The sequence below is a fragment of the Typopeltis vanoorti genome, chromosome 1 (assembly GCF_054136105.1).
Source record: "Typopeltis vanoorti isolate ZY-2024b chromosome 1, IOZ_Tvanoo_1.0, whole genome shotgun sequence".
Lineage (NCBI taxonomy): Eukaryota > Metazoa > Arthropoda > Arachnida > Uropygi > Thelyphonidae > Typopeltis > Typopeltis vanoorti.
In genome coordinates, this window is record NC_143549.1 from 47,973,326 (window position 1) to 47,990,399 (window position 17,074).

Here is a 17,074-nt window from a genome sequence, read left to right on the forward strand (position 1 = left end):
TTTCATGGGGCTTGACTGTGTGTACCAGAGAAAACTTTAAGATTTAGACAATTTGAAACAGCTTATCATTACTCTAATAATGCCCCATATGCTGGAAAACATTTGGCAAGAGCTCGGGTATTATTTTGACATTTTTCGAATTACAAAGGTGCCCACATTGAACTTTACTAACCTCCATAAAAACTTGGTTAGTTACTCTGTATAATCACGAAGCCTTTGGCTCTTTATTTACTAAAATAAAGAGCCAAAGGCTTCATTTTGGCGATGCAAAATTATATTTATATATATATGTTGCTGATTTATATATATAAGATTTATACATATATTATATATTTATATAATATTTATATAAATTGCATTGCTGAAATGAAGCTCTTTATTTTAGTAAATACTTTACACACTGACTGAGAGTTTGCTTATAGAAAATACACCTCTCTGATGTTTCAAGTTCCCTAGTACTGAGAGCTTTTGCTCTCTTAAGTTTCTGCCTAGCCGCTGACAAAAACCAATGAGTTTGAAACAGCTGTCAGACTAGTGAAACCTATCAAAATGGACTGATAGAAGGCAATATACGGGTGCTTTTCCTATTTGGTTCGGCTAGGGCAACTCGTAGTATGGTGACAGTGTATTCCTGCAAGCTTTCTGGTCAATTTTCACACAAGCGACTTTATAGTTTCTGTATTCAGAAAAGATAGCCAAAGTACTAATAAAGTATAAATTTCACACCATGTTCAAACCACCTGCCATATTGGTAAGTTTGATCTGCGCTTTTTTAAAGACAGACTCCATCTTCTAACATATCCTGGAGTGTATGAAGTTCCTATTGACTTAGTTGACTATGAACAGACAGGATGATCTGTTTACACTATCTGAGAGAACATAAGAAGTACATTTGTTACCACTACTATGGTAAGTCACAGTTGGCAGACCATTCTTTAGACACTTTTTCTTCCACCTCACCTTCACATAAGTTGAGGTGAGATGGAAGAAAATTAATGTGCTACATCTAAGTTGTTGCAAGTCTACTTTTTTTTAGACTATTTTTAGAGTCAGCAATTGCCACAAAGTATTCTCCTAACCTTAACAAGTATGGATAATCTGGCAAAGCAGATTATACAGAGGGGATTCCAGTCCCAATAACTTTTGGCATGGGATATAAAACCTGATAGACTGCCCTCCTTATGAAAGGCATAATGGAAAATATAATGAAGAAAATTGAAATGAAGTGTTGTTGTAGAGGATGGTAATTGAGATTCAGTGATAGATAATATATCACATTTTGATGTCTATAGATGCTGGTGCACATGATTAATATTAGAATGTTAGTAAAATCAGTTTGGAAGTTTGTTTTTTAGCACAGAATTCTGATGTTTTGTTTGATTTTGGGCGAAGATTTTTTTTTTTTAATTCTTTGGGCATTTTTGATATTTTTAGAAATTTGTGTGGTTTTTTTGGGGAAGATTTTTTTTTTTATTTTTATTAAAAGCAGCGAAACTGGAATCTATTGTTTTCATGGTTTCTAGTAAAATAATGGGAAAATTTAAAGAGCAGGAGTATGGCAGTGGGGTAACAGACAGTGATCACCACTCTTACATAGGGAGTGCCCAGAATTCATTCAAAGCATAGGGCCTTGGACAGTACCCTTGCAATCTCCTTTGTGCACAATCCAGCAAAGTGACAGCAAGATTAATTCCAGTTGATCATGAAGCTTCCTGATGAGTCACCAGCAAGTTTGGTCCTGTGTACTAACTTATGACCCACAGAGAAATCAATTTACTGCTATACCCTTAAATAGAAGAGATACTGGCTCCCTAGCCTAATAAATATAGTCTGGAGAACTTGAAAAATTAGGTGCTCATTTTGGAAGAATGGATGGGGAGGGATGGAAGCCAAAAACCCTACTCTAGAGCTGAAACACTGCAAAAGCCACTTAATGCCTCTAATTTAGTGTGGTGGTGGTGTTTCAACAGGCAACAAAAGACATCTACCACCTAGAGTTCTAGTTGGCATTTCCTCTAACTAAGGAAGGTATGTTACGGCAATACTTATCTCACCAGAGCCCTGTTTGTGTAAAAAGGGTTACTATGAGAAGGTGGGGAATGACTTGGCTGGAATGTATTGCTTAATGTGTATGAGTTTACAATTGAATTTTAGTATTCTTTTCCTAATACATTTTCCAATTGTTTTGCGCAAATTCATATTCAGTTTTATTCTTTTTCCTTCCAGTTTGTTTATTTATTTATTTTTTCATTTCTTCATTAGCTTTTGTTTTCTCAGAACTTTTGTTATCATCTATTTTAAGTAAGCATTGTGAAAAATTCTAGGTAATAATGTCGTTTTCTGATAGATCAGCATTGTCATTATAAAATCTAAATATTTCTCTTCTTTTTTCTTCTTTCTCTGGAAATTTTTTTGGTTCTTACTGTGTACCATACATCAGTCACTTCCAGTGTTGAGGGTGTTGATAATACTGTAATACCAGACATAAATCGCAAAATTTTCATTTAATGATTTTTTTTTCTCCCCTAGGATACAAGGATTTGCAGTCTAGAAAGGACATGAGAGATGCAGCATGGAGAAAACCTGGATGGGATGATTGTGTTGCTCATACTGGTAATACAAATTGAATTATTTAAAAGCAAGAGAGTCTGATACGAGAATTTTTAATTCAGTTTATTATGTTCCTTTTAAAAATGATGCAAGTTTATATTGTACAGATTATCATTCCAAGCATGTTCTGATCAAACTAACATTTTACTTTCTGTTTATTTATAGAAATAAAAGAATGAACTTATGAGAGTTCATATTATTTTAACATGAGCATCTTAAATAAAATATCTGTTTACTCATTAACTATCCTCAGTGGGATAGTTACCATTTAACTATCCAGCTGAAGTGAAACTAGATGAAAAGGTAGAGGTGGATGAATTGGTTATTATTATTATTTAAATGGCCACTCCATGGAGTCAAAAGATTCTTCGAGAGAGAGAACCACACTATCCATTACCACAATACTTATCATATATCTCCTTAACTTACTCAGCCTCAACCACCTCTGGCAATCCATTCCACTCATTAACCATTCTCCAGGTAAATAACCTAGTTCACACACCTTTACTAACTATACTCTTGGTCCAAGTATTTCCTTGTTTTCCTCCTTACTTCCCATGTATTGAAAAATTTCTTTTGTCTCAATATCATAGAATCCCTTTAGTAACTTATAAGTTTCTATCATATCCCCCCTCTCCATCTGTCAAATAAGCTCTGCAAACCACACACCCTCAATCTATTCTTATAGGGAACATTCCATCCCAATCCCCAAGAAACACATCTGACCAAATCTGTGCAGTAGTCAACACATAAGATTTGGCACAGTAGCAGAATCATAGTCTTATAAAGAGGTTAATAACCTCCCTATCTTTACTTGTTAACGTGTTCTTCAACATCCGAGTAATCCTTCCGATGGACTATTTTGTCAACTCTTGCAATATATCCTCGGAATTTCAAATCTCTTTCCACCATTAACCTCTTATTCCTAGCTTCATCAATCTCCTTTAATCTAGTACCATCAGTATGATACAAAGTATGTAACCCATTCATCCCAAAGTGCAATACCCTACATTTTACAGCATTAAATTGACAACCTTTGTCAAATATTACTCTTCCTAGTTTTGCATCATCAGCAAACAACTGAATATTATTATTATTATATGATATCTCCATGGAGTCCAGATGCTCATTGTGGGAAATTCAAACTAACTGATACAGATGCACAAAACTTATCATACCTCTCTTTAAACTCATTCACTGTTAGGGAACTTACAATTAATTCTGGCAATCTATTCCTCCCATTCACGAAAGAATGCAAGAAATCTGTTCTGCACATCTCTACTAACCACACTTTTACACCGCTTCCATGGGCCACTAGTTCTCTGACTATTTATCATATATTGAAAATTTTCCTTTGCATCAATTTTATAAATCCCCTTTAATATCTTAAAAGTTTCTATCATATCCGCTCTCCTCCATCTATTAACCAAACTTTGGTACCCACAAACTTGCAGTCTGTCCTCATAGGGAGCATTCCACAGACTGTAACCAGCTTAACCACTTGTCTCTGAATATTCTCTATCACCTCCTGGTCCCCAAGAAATACAGGGTGACCAAATTATTGCGCAATAGTGAAGATGCAGCCAAATCATAGTCTTATTTCAACATATAATTATTCCTTAACAACTGTATAAATTCTACTTCCATCTTGTCATTTCCCTCTTTCCTCCCTCCAGTCTATGTCCTGATAGCTAAAGTCTCCCATAATGATTATTTGGCCTGCACTCATTGTGCTAATCTGTTGATACATGGTATATTTCCTGTGGACCCCCCTGTATACAATATATTTTGTCTTATTCTCATGCCAGACACCCTCCAATAAACCTTGTCCTCTAGACCTGAAATCCGCATTAACTTCTAATTTTGTTGGTTGTAATTTAACTGAGGGATGCTTAAGGGTCAAAGCTGTATAACTGGGAGGAGACATCCATGTAGCCTTTTTAAGGAATGGAGAGAACCAACTGGAACTTCTGACCTAATGTCCAATCCTTACGTCGTTGTGACTCTGTTAGGCATCTGTCTGGATTCTGAATGAAAAAGGATGGGCTAGCAATTTAGAATTTAGCTAACCACATTATATTCTTGGGGTGCTTAAGGGTCATAGCTGTATAACTAAGAGGAGACCTCCACATAGCCATTAAAGGATTGCAGAAAACTGACCAGAGCTTCTGACCGAATGTCCAATCCTCATCTGTTCATGGTGCACCCTGTTATCTACTTAGATACTGAACAAACGAGGATGGACTGGCAATTTGGGATTTAGCTAACCAAACTGCATTCTTATTCTTAAATCACAATGTAAAATGATGGTACAACATTACTGAAAATCATGCATTTGGGGCATCCCCCAGTTAAACAAGCTCACCTTTGTTTGCAGAAAGAAATGGAACTAGCAGAAGAATTAGATAAGTACCATAACTGAGGTGACTGAAACAAAAAAGACAAAAATTGGTGAGATCTTTCTAAGCAATAAATACAAAATGGTATATTCAGGCAATAACAATCAGAAAAAAGGAATAACTATAATATTCAACACTAAATACGAGGCTAATCTTCATGAATGGCAGATAGTATCGAGCAGAATGATGTGAGCAAATATCAGAATGGGGAAATGAGACTTATGTGTGCCTGTGGTTCCACAGAAGGTTCTACTAAGGTAGAAATGGAGGAATTTTTTGAGGCTTTAGAGAAAAGCAACTGGCACAATGAAAAATGAAAAGTTGGTCCTTGTTGGGGATCTAAATAGCAGAGTAGGAAATGATTGTCAGACACATACAGAAATATTTGCAGAAAAGAGCGAAGCTAATAATAATGGCAAATGCCTGTTGGATTTCTGCTCAGGACATGGACTGGTTATTATTAACACAATGTCCCAACATAAAAATCTGCACAAATTCACATGAAGAGAAGAGACAAGGAATAAGGAAAGTTTCATCAATTATGTTATTGGTGATAGCGATGTTTTTCTCTGGTGCAGTATGCTAGAGTGTACAGAGGATTTGAAATCGTAAGTGATCATTATTTAGTCTTGAGAAGGATAAAATTGAATTTCATGTTTAAAAGAAGAAGATGTAAGAAAGTTTTAAAGTGAATAAAAGTTGAGCAGCACTCAGATGTGAACTGTAGACTGAAATACACAAACATTATTCAAAAAAAAAAAAAAAATGAAAGATTGAGAACAGGAACCAAACCTTGGAGATTCAGTGGCAAGCCCTGAAGAAAACATTGATTGATTCAGAGAGGCATCTGGTGAGGTTCTCTGCAGGGAAAGAAAAATCAGAACTCCATTGGGGATACTGGAAGTAAAAGAGACAGTGAAGGAAAAGAAGAAAGCATGTCAGATGTTCCTGGCAACTAGTCAGCTTGTGCTCTTAGAGAATACAAAGAAAAATCTAAGAAAATGAAGCACTGGGTAAAATTGTTTTTATTTTCTAACATAGAAAATAAATATCAGTACTCTGGCAAAATACTCTGGAGGCTGTTGATAAAGATTAGAAATGGAGGGAAAAGGACTGTAGAAGGAATCAGAGATGAACGGAAGGAAACGATACTCTAGATCAGTACTTCCCAAACTTCTGGATGTCAGGGCCCCTTTGCAAAAATTAAAATATTTCACGGCCCCCCTCGAAAAAAAATCGTAATAGAGATATATTATTATAATATTTATTGTATTTATATTCAATACAAAACATACACAGCGAATATTGCAAAAATCAAATGCATGTACTACATTTTTTGCCTCTTACCGTTTGGTTCTGAAGACGATGCGGGCTGTTCTGGTAAAATATGAAATACTGTCCTTTTTTTTTTAGTCTGTTTCTGCTTCTTCTGATTGTTAGCGGGATTTTTTATTTTATTTTTTATCAACCACTTATCCATCTCAGGGTTAAATTTTTTAACGTAGAATAGATCAAATAATATCACCACTTACCAGTACTGGCACACCACAGTCTGATAACATGAAATTAGTGAATATTACCTGAATAAGGGAATCCCCGGACCAGGAAACATTTTTCACTTTTGTGACTTTTCTCCTTTTACGGTAATTAAGCCTAACGCGAAACAGACAGCAAAGGCAGTCTGTTTATTAAAACGTGCATATGATTGGTGTGGTATCAACAAAAGATCACGCAACCAAAAGATAAAAGCATAGCTGACAATTGAGTTGAAATGCTAACTCTCTTCAACCGAATTCCATATGTGAAACTGCCATAACATTTAATATATATATATATATATATATATATATATTACTTAGTTTTAACACTTTTACGAATTTTAACACGTTCGGTTGAATTTTATTGCTGCCTTAGGAAATCGAACTCACATACATCTAATTAATAACAATAGTTTTTAGTTAGATACTGTGTTTGCCCATGCAACACATGGTTTTGTTTCAGTCTATATAGCATAGTTTCTGTATGAGGGGACATGTGATTTATTAATTAGTGTGTTTTTATCCCAGTTGTCTCTAATTGCACTATTTGTTGAGATATATATTACACGGACTCCTCATACCTTATTCACTGGCATAATAAAAGTACTTATTTTTATTGCCTCTGCAGTATAGTGACTCTTAGGGAGGGCGTGTTGTTTACCACTGCAAGCGAGTTACTATATCCCCACATGAACTTGTTTAAGTTTTTTTCATGTGTGAAGTATATGTGAAACTTTTATTGGTAACAGAAAACTAGCTCGGATGACAGTGATAATATAAAACGAGTTCTGATATGTATATAAAGTCAATATCAGCAGTCCCTGATTACGAACGCGTGATGAAAGGGACAGGAAGATTTGGAGCTTCCCCGGAGGGCATTCAAAGTTAATACATTAACCACTGCTTTGAAATGAAACATATTAGTAAATATTGCTTATTCATATTTGTTAAGCGCCGAAATACGCAGGAAGCAAAGTTTGTGAATCAACACCAATGTGTGAATTTTTCCATTAAAATATAAAAAATAAAAAAAAAGAAATAAATAATAAAAGTTAAAGACGTTTCCTTTTAAAATAAAAAAACTACTTAGTCTTAAAACATTTTAAATTTGTTTTCATTATTTCACGGCCCCCCTCAACAAAACCTACGGCCCCCAAGGGGGCTGCGGCCCACAGTTTGGGAAGCGCTGCTCTAGATGTCCGGAGTAGTTACTTTGAAAGACTGCTAAATAAAACAAGTGGTGCCAGCATGATGGTAGAAAACTCCCAACAGGAATACATATCCATACTTGAAGTAGAAAAAGTCATCAAAAACCTGTAATGTGGAAGCAGCTGGAGTAGATGAAAGTCAGCCAGAAATGCTCAGTTTGGAGGTAAAAATGTTTTACAGTGGCTGCATTGTATAATTCAGACCTGGTCTGAAGGTTGCATTCCAGATGATTGGAGCAGAGCTCTCATAGTATCCATCTACAAACAGGAAAGTAATGTTGAATGTGATGAGTACAGAGGTATTTCCTTACTGAGTCTTCCTGGTAAGAAAGAAAGAAAGAAAAATTATGAAAAACAAACTGAATCCAGGCCAAGTAGTGGTTGTCAGGATCAGATTTTCACTTTAAGACAGACAGTTAAGAAATCTTGGGGAATATAACAAAGATTTCTAAAAGTTTTGTTGATCTGGAAAAGTGGACCTTAATGCAAAAGTGAGAAAGAGTATGAGAGTTAGGCTTGATCTTAGCATGTTTGATCTGAATAGATGTAACACCATGGTGAAAGACTATTGGAATTTGCCCATGCTAACAGATTAGTTATTACAAGTTCTTGCTTCCAGAAACACCTGTGATGAACCTATACTTGTACATCTAACCTAGATAGGTAAGGCACCAGATTGATTGCATTCTGGTTCTCTAATGATGGAAGACAAGCATCACTGATGTGCATATTTGTCCTGGAGCAGACTATCAGCTAGTAAGACTAAGACTCAAGTCAGGCACATCCCACTAGACTGGACTGGATGTTAGAGTAATTCCTAGTGGGCTCACAGAAGAAACATCAACTCAGTTGGATAATTTTTTGGAGACTAGTGAGGAAGGAGGACTTCATAGAACAGTAGCAAGCAAAGTTCCTGGAAAAAGTGGAAGGGGAAGACCATTGATGAATAGTGTCTGGAGTGACTGATCAGAGAGTGGAAACCTCCAGAAAAGCATACAGCAGGACCACATGATGAGGCCTGGTGTCACACATCACTGAGCATCTGAATGACCTTACAGTATCTGAATAGCAAGGTGTCAAGAAGAAAGCTATTCAAAACACTACAGTTGTATGGTGTAACTGGGATATTATATCAAGCAATACATAGTCTCTATTTAAGCTGCAAGTCAGCAGTTGGAATTGAGGGAGATACAAGAAGATGGTTTGATGTTAAATCAGGTGTGTGACAAGGATCCACATTATCTGCATGGATTACATTATGAAGGAAAGTGGTATTAAAACTGACATCAAAATGAGTGATGTTCATCTTATATCTTTACTTTATGCAGATGATGTTATACTTCTGAATAAATTCAGAAGTCTGCAAGATTCCCTGATTCATAATAATTGAGGGGATACAAATCCTTTGTTGTTCAAATGCCAGTAAGCAAAACTCTAAGATCGAGAACTACGAATCTATGAGTTTCATATATACCGAAAAACTATCGGCGAATCCAAGTGTAAATGACCACTTGGTAGTACAACACCAAGGCAACTCGAAGCAAAGGTGGAGCAAGCCCCCTCACTCTCCTTGATATTTTCTCATAATGTAAAAACACAGCCCCTAGGGGATGTAATACTGTAATTACATTATGAGGAGAGGTCACTACCCAGACTGGTTACAATCTTTTTTGAGGTCTCATCAGTGAGTAGGTAGACCTGGAAGATAACAAGGTTTAATTGAAAAGAACTTATACCCTTACTATACGAATGCCATAAAGGTGTATTTGTATATTATAACATAAATTGAAAGCCAAACGGCTATTTTGTTATAATATACAAGCACACATCAGAATCAACAAAGTTAATTAACTTAACACAATCAACAAAGCTGGTATGGTAGGATGTCAATTGAATAAATTCATATGGAATAAGAGAGAAATTAGTCAGAACACTAAATTAGCTGTATACAAGACAGTGTCCAAACCAGTTTTAACTTATGGATCTGAGAGCTGGGTCAGAAGTAAAACACTGGACCGCAGATATTGGAGTCCTGAGAAAGATTAGAGGTATGAACAGATGGCATCAATGGCAATGTCATATTAAAAACGAGGATATTAGGAAAAAACTTGACATTGTCAGCATCCAGGAATGCGTTAGCAGAGCTAATCTCAGGTGGTATGGTCACTTAAGCAGAATGGGCGAGGAAAGATTAGCAAAACAAGTGTTCTCTGCCAGGTTGGCTGGAAAAACGACCCAGGGGAAGACCAAAGTATAGATGGATTGATACGGTACAAAGTGTCTTAGACGATAGAAATATAAGATCTGATAAGTTAGAGTCTTGACAAGTAACAGACTGATTTGGAGGAAAATTGTAGATTGGAAGTTAGTAATGATCTAAATTTTTCATGTAGTACTATCACATCCGGTACACCCTTTGAGGGTACATGGCAGGAATTTGATGATGATGATGATGATGATCTATGCAATAATTAGAGGAAAAGTATGAAGCCAGATGATTGGCTTTTTCTGTTGATAACAGTGTAGTTGAATCATCATGTTCAAAAGGGATAGAAGAGACCAGAAGGCATGACTGCCATTTGAATGTGATGCAAGTTTCTTGCTTTTAGAACCTTTCAAAATCAGTTTTGGATGTGCTAAGTCACTAGCTGATTCGATATAAAAAGGAGGATGGAGATTTTGATAAAAGCCAGTTGCTGTATGCTCTATTCTTGTGCAGTTTGCCCACTTGAAAAATCAAAGTTTAGATAAGGTATGATAATATAAAGTGGAATGGATAATAAATATTTCCTTACTAATAATAATTATTTTAGTCTTCAGTACAAGTATTTTGATCAGAAGGCAATAAGTCATCTAAGGAAATAAGGCATAAAAGTCGCAAAGATTGCCTTGCTTGGCATTCTTATAATGACAGATAATAAAACACCTAGTTTGCTTTTAATTGTCTAGAAGACAAACGACATCATCTACAGCATACAATTGTCACTAGTGTGAAAGTGAACTAGAGCATTTAGAGAGTGGTTAGGTTATATGGTATTCTGTCACCAGTGATCTGGTAGGCATTCTCACATGCCTACGAGATGCTAAGACATTTGCTATCACCAGTGATCTGGTAGGCATGTGAGAATGCCTACCAGATCACTGGTGACAGAATACCATATAACCTAACCACTCTCTAAATGCTCTAGTTCACTTTCACACTAGTGACCATTGTATGATGTCGTTTGTCTTCTAGACAATTAAAAGCAAACTAGGTGTTTTATTAACTGCTTCATCTGTACAGTTGGGAAAGGAAAGTCAGTTGGAGTTGTGAACGTTATTATCTCTAATGAAGATAATCTCACTATCAGGAAAGTTGGACTGGAGAAAATCATCATTTGAAGAAAGGAAATAAATAATATTAATAAAAAAATTTAGAATGGTTGCTGGCATGAGGGAAATAATAGAGACAATAAATTGAATTTGATAAAATGAGGTTGAGGTATTTTTAACCAAACAAGTTTAAAAAAAAAAAAAAGAGAGAGTGAAGAAGAAGAGATTGCACCATCCCAGATTCAACAAGGTAAGGCAAAGAAACTGATTGTTTTGGTTGGCGCAAATGATTTGAGAGGCGAGAAATATTCTATGAGGGAGGATGTAAAGGGTTAGAAGAGGCAAAAACTGAAGAGCGAGAAGGTGAAGATTGTAAGTCTCCTACCACACTATGATAGAGGTGAACTAAAGAGGAGGGAATTGATAGCTAATGAATCAATACGTAGGTTGTGCAGAAGGAATGATGTAGGATTTGTGAAGCTGTGGTTTGTATTTGATGGAAGGAAGGATTTGTATAATGCTGATGGACTGCATCTAAATGGTTTTGGTGTTAGGTGTCTAGAGAGAGAGAGCTTTCAATTAGGGTGGAAGCAGGTGAGTTTGTGTGAAGGCACAAGGTGAGTGAGTGTGAGAATGACCAAGTACAGAATCTAGTCTCTCGAGCAAAAATTATTGGTTAGTGTAACCTCACCAAAAGTTATAGGCATTAGTGGGACTTCGCTAACAGTATATGATGTAGTTACATGGATAGAATGTGCAGGGTTTAGTATTTTCAGGGAAGATAGAGAAGATAGGATGGGGGGGGGGGAGTACTGTTAATGTTAGCAGATGAATTGCAGCCAAAAAGAAGAGAATATTTGTAGCAGTCTGGTATGAGATCAAGGCCAGTAAGACAACATATGCAGTTGGTTGTTATTGTTGCTATTGCTATAGGCTAAGGAGTTCTACAGATAATCTGGAAGACATGCATTAGCAAATTAGTACAATGAGTATAGGTTGAGTGATTATTATGGGAGATTTCAACTATGGAGATAAAGACTGGAAGGAAGAAGGTGATGTAGCAGGAAGGAAATGGAATTTATATACATACTAAGAGATAATTACTTGAGGCTGCATATGATGAGGGGGGACTAGGAGAGCGAGAAAGTATTGGACCTGGTCATAGAATCTGAAGAGCTATCCATAATGAAGGTGGCTAGTTGCCTCCGATTGGCAAAAGTGACCATGTGGTCTTGACTTGGGAGATTGTAAAACATGAGGAATATTGTCAAGAAAGGGTATATGTGGAATTACAAGGCATGGGCGGTTATGTGAGCTTAGGAGGAAGCTTAAATCTATGTCATGTCATTAAACATTGCAAAGTAAGGATGTTAATAGTGCATGGGAAATAGTCAGGTCAGAGTTATGCATAGAGAATTTCGTTCAACTCTTTCAAATTGTGCCCATTATAGTGCCACCTCATGAATCACATCTAATGGAAAGATTATTCACTAACTGACTTGGAAATCTCATGAAGCATTACTATTATGTTTCATCTGGTATATTATCTAGTGGCAGGCCTGAGGAATAATTGTTCTGGACCCTCAAACAGAATCTTCTGTTTGATCTTCCACGATGTCTGACCATTCCAAAATATCAGTCACATGTGTTGGAAGAAATATGTGTTTGGGGGGGGGGGTAACTAGAACTTTGCATGGAATCTAAACATGCCTTTTGGCCACTTCAAAGCTTCCAGTAAGCTAAGTTCTAGTATTTCATATAGTGATGAAAATCATCTGTTTCCTAGTGAAACTTAGTACCATAAGAAGTTCACATTTCTCCAGCATTGATCCTATAACAACCCCTTACCAGCTTGTAGGTCTCTATCATATCTCCCCTCTTCCTCCTGTCCACCAGACTCTGCAAATTACATCTTCTCAATCTTTTCTAATACTCAACATTCCAGAGGTCAGAAACTACCTTAGTCAGTCTCCTTTGGACCCTTTCCAACATCTCTTCATCCTTCTGAAAACCCCGTGACCAAATCTGGGTAAAATAGTCCATGTGTGATCTAATCAAAGCCTTATACAACGGAACAAGAATCTCCCTACTTCTACACATCAGTGTTCTCCACATCATTCCCAGAAGCCTTTGTGTTGTCTTCACAATTTTGGCAATGTGTCCCATAAATTTTAGATCCTTATCCACTATCACCCCCAGATCTCTTATTTCCTCTACCTCCAACAATATATTCTCACCAAGTGTAAATTCTGCATCCCATCTTTGTTTTTCCTCAGGGGGTGCTTAAGGGTCAAAGCTGTATAACTGAGAGGAGCCCTCCACATAGCCTTTAAAGGAATGCGGAGAACCAACCAGGGCTTCTGACCTAATGTCCAATCCTCACCTTCTCGTGGTGCACCCTGTTGGATATCTACCTGGATACTGAACGAATGAGTATGGGCTGAAAATTTGTGATTTAGCCAATTAAGTTGAATTCTTGTTGGCTTAAACCAAAATATAAATTGATGGTACAACATGACAAAATTTCATGCCGGCTGGGGCGTCGCCTGGTTAAACAAGGCCCCCGTTGTGTTCGCCAGGGAACCAGGGTGAACAACGAAAAGTCAGCTCTGGAGCAAACCCGAAAACACACCCCAACTCAACATCACCAGAGTTAAATAATAGTGGTGACTGAAACAAAAAAGACAAAAACTGGTGAGATCTTTCTGAGCAATAAATACAAAATGTTATATTCAGGCAATGACAATCAAGAAAAAGAAGGAGTGGGACCTTAATAGAATCTTCTATGGTCCCACAGAAGGTTCTACTAAGGTAGAAGTGGAGAAATTTTTTGAGGCTCTAGAGAAAGCTACTGACACAATGAAAAAGGAAAAGTTGGTCCTTGTTGGGGGATCTAAATACCAAAGTAGGAAGTGATTGTCAGACATGCAAAAATGTTTTGGGAAAATTAGGAGAAAAGAGCAAAGCTAATAATAATGGCAAATACCTGTTGGATTTCTGCTCAGGACATGGACTAGTTATTTCTAACACCATTTTCCAACATAAAAATGTGCACAAATTCACATGGAGAGAAGAGGCAAGGAATAAGAAAAGTCTCATTGACTATGTTATTGTTGATATTGATGTTTTCTCCTTGGTGCAGGACACCAGAGTGTACAGAGGATTTGAAATTGGAAGTGATCACTATTTAGTCTTGAGCAGGATAAAATTGAATTTCATATTGAAAAGAATAACATGTAAGAAAGTTTTAAAGCGAATAAAAGTTGAGCAGCTCTCAGATGTGAACTGTAGACTAAAATACACAAAGATTATTGAAGAAAAAATGAAAGAGTTTGAGAACAGGAATCAGACCTTGGAGATTCAGTGGCAAGCCTTGAAGAAAGCCCTGATTGAAAAATTAGAACTCAATGGAGGACACAGGAAGTTAAAGAGGCGATGAAGGAAAAGAAGAAAGCATATCAAAAGTTCCTGGCAAATAAGTCAGCTTTTACTCTTACAGAATACAGAGACAAATGTAAGAAAGCTAAACAGTGTGTAAAACTAGCTAAACAAAAGTCATGGGAGGACTTTGGCAAGAATATAGAAAATAAATAATAAGAAGGTGGCAAAATATTCTGGAGGTTGTTGAAGAAGCTTAGGAATGGAGGAAACGGTGCTATAAAAGGAGTTAGAGATGATAATGGTGACATGAAAAACGGAAGAAAAGGATATCCTTGAAGTATGGAGTAATTACTTTGAAAAACTGTTAAATGAAAGAAGCAGTGATGGCAGCACAGTGGTAAAAAACACTGAACAGACATGCAGTCAGGAATACATATCCATACTTGAAGTCGAAAAAGCCATCAAAGGCTTAAAATGTGGAAAGGCAGCAGGAGTGGATGATATTCGACCAGAAATGCTGAAGTATGGTGGTATAAAAGTCTTACAGTGGCTGCACTGCATAGTTCAGAAAGCCTGGACAGAGGGACGAATTCCCGATGATTGGAGTAGAGCTCTCATAGTACCCATATATAAAAAGGGAAACAAAACTGAATGTGAGAATTACAGAGGTATTTCCCTACTAAGTGTTCCTGGCAAGATCTATGCAAGTATACTTGAGAAACGATTGAGAAGAATTGTGGAAGAAAAGCTTGGTGAAGAACAAGCTGGATTCAGGCCAAATAGAGGCTATCAGGATCAGATCTTCACTTTACGACAAATAGTCGAGAAAGCATGGGAATATAACAAAGATCTGTATTTAAGTTTTGTCGATTTGGAAAAGGCATATGACAAGGTGCCAAGAAAGAAGCTATTCAGTACGCTAAAGTTATATGGTGTCGATGAGGCATTATATCAAGCAATACTTAGTCTTTATTTGAGTTGTAAGTCAGCAGTTAGAATTAAAGGAAGTACAGGAAGATGGTTTAATGTTAAATCTGGTGTAAGACAAGGATGTACATTATCCCCTCTGTTATTCATTATCTATATGGATCACATTATGAAGGAAAGTGGTATTAAACATGATATCAAAATTGGATATGTTAATGTCAGCTCTTTGCTTTATGCGGATGATGTTATACTTCTAAATAAATCCGCTACAAGTCTGCAAGATTCTCTGACTAAATTGAATAACTGTTGTAATAGATATGGTATGAAGGTCAGCAATAAAAAAGACAAAGACAATGAAAATAGGCAGAATCAGTGAAAATGTCAACTGTGTTGTGAATGGAGAACCTGTGGAACAAGTAAAACATTTCAGCTACTTAGGCACGATTTTTAGTGAAGATGGTAAATTGAATATAGAAATAGACAACAGAATCAACAAAGCTGGTATGGTGGGAAGTCAATTGAATAAATTCATATGGAATAAGAGAGAAATTAGTTGGAACACTAAATTAGCTGTATACAAGGCAGTATTCAAGCCAATTTTAACTAAGGGATCTGAGAGCTGGATCAGAAGTAAAACACTTGACCAAAGACTAGAGACTGCAGATATGAGAGTCCTGAGATAGATTAGAGGCATGAACAGATGGCATCAGTGGCAATATCATATTAAAAACAAGGATATTAGGAAAGCATTTGATATTTTCAGCATCCAGGAATGCGTTTGCAGAGCTAATCTCAGGTGGTATGGTCACTTATACAGAATGGGCATGGAAAGATTAGCAAAACAAGTGTTCTCTGCCAGGTTGGCAGGAAAATGACCCGCAGGAAGACCAAGATATAGGTGGATTGATATGGTACAAAGTGCCTTAAATGATAGAAATATAAGATCCGATCATGTTGGAGTCTTGACATGTAACAGACTGATTTGGAGGAAAATTGTAGATCGGAAGTTAGTAATGATGTCAATTTTTCATGTAGTACTATCATATCCTGTACTCCCCCCCTGAGGATACAAGGCAGGAATTTGATGATGATGATAATTATTATTAAGGTTGCCAGAAAAATAGCTGTTTGGCTTTCAATTTATGTTATAATATACAAACACACCTTTATGGCATTCGTATAGTAAAGGTATATAAGTTGTTTTCACTTAAACCTTGTTATCTTCCAGGTCTACCTACTCACTGATGAGACCTCAAAAAAGGTTGAAACCGGTTTCGGTAGTGACCTCTTCTCATAATATAATTACATTATTACATCCCCTAGGGGATGTGTTTTTACATTATGAGAAAATATCAAGGAATGTGAGGAAGATTGCTCTACCTTTGCTTCGAGTTGCCTTGGTGTTGTACTACCAAATGGTCATTTACACTTGGACTCGCCGATAGTTTTTCGGTATATATGAAACTCAGATTCGTAGTTCTTGATCTTAGAGTTTTGCTTACTGGCAGTTGAACAACAAGGGATTTGTATCCCCTTAATTATTATTAAGGATGCCAGAAAAGTAGCTATTTGGCTTTCAATTCCCTGATTCAATTGTGAATAAGTGTTCTAATGAATTTGGTATCAAAATCAGCAGTAAAAAGTCGTAAAATGAAAATTTGCATAAACATTGAAAACGTCAGCTCTATCTTGAAGGTGA

The 17,074-nt window shown here is 36.6% G+C and overlaps 1 protein-coding gene across 1 annotated transcript in view; it reads left to right on the forward strand.

Annotated features, from left to right (window-relative positions):
- LOC150109954 (protein NipSnap-like) overlaps nt 1-17,074 on the forward strand; it is a 162,882-nt gene that overhangs the window by 108,443 nt on the left and 37,365 nt on the right. Inside the window, exon 8 of the mRNA XM_090416040.1 lies at nt 2,530-2,613. Coding sequence (XP_090272166.1) covers nt 2,530-2,613 — 84 coding nt within the window. The remainder of the gene's footprint in view (nt 1-2,529; nt 2,614-17,074) is intronic.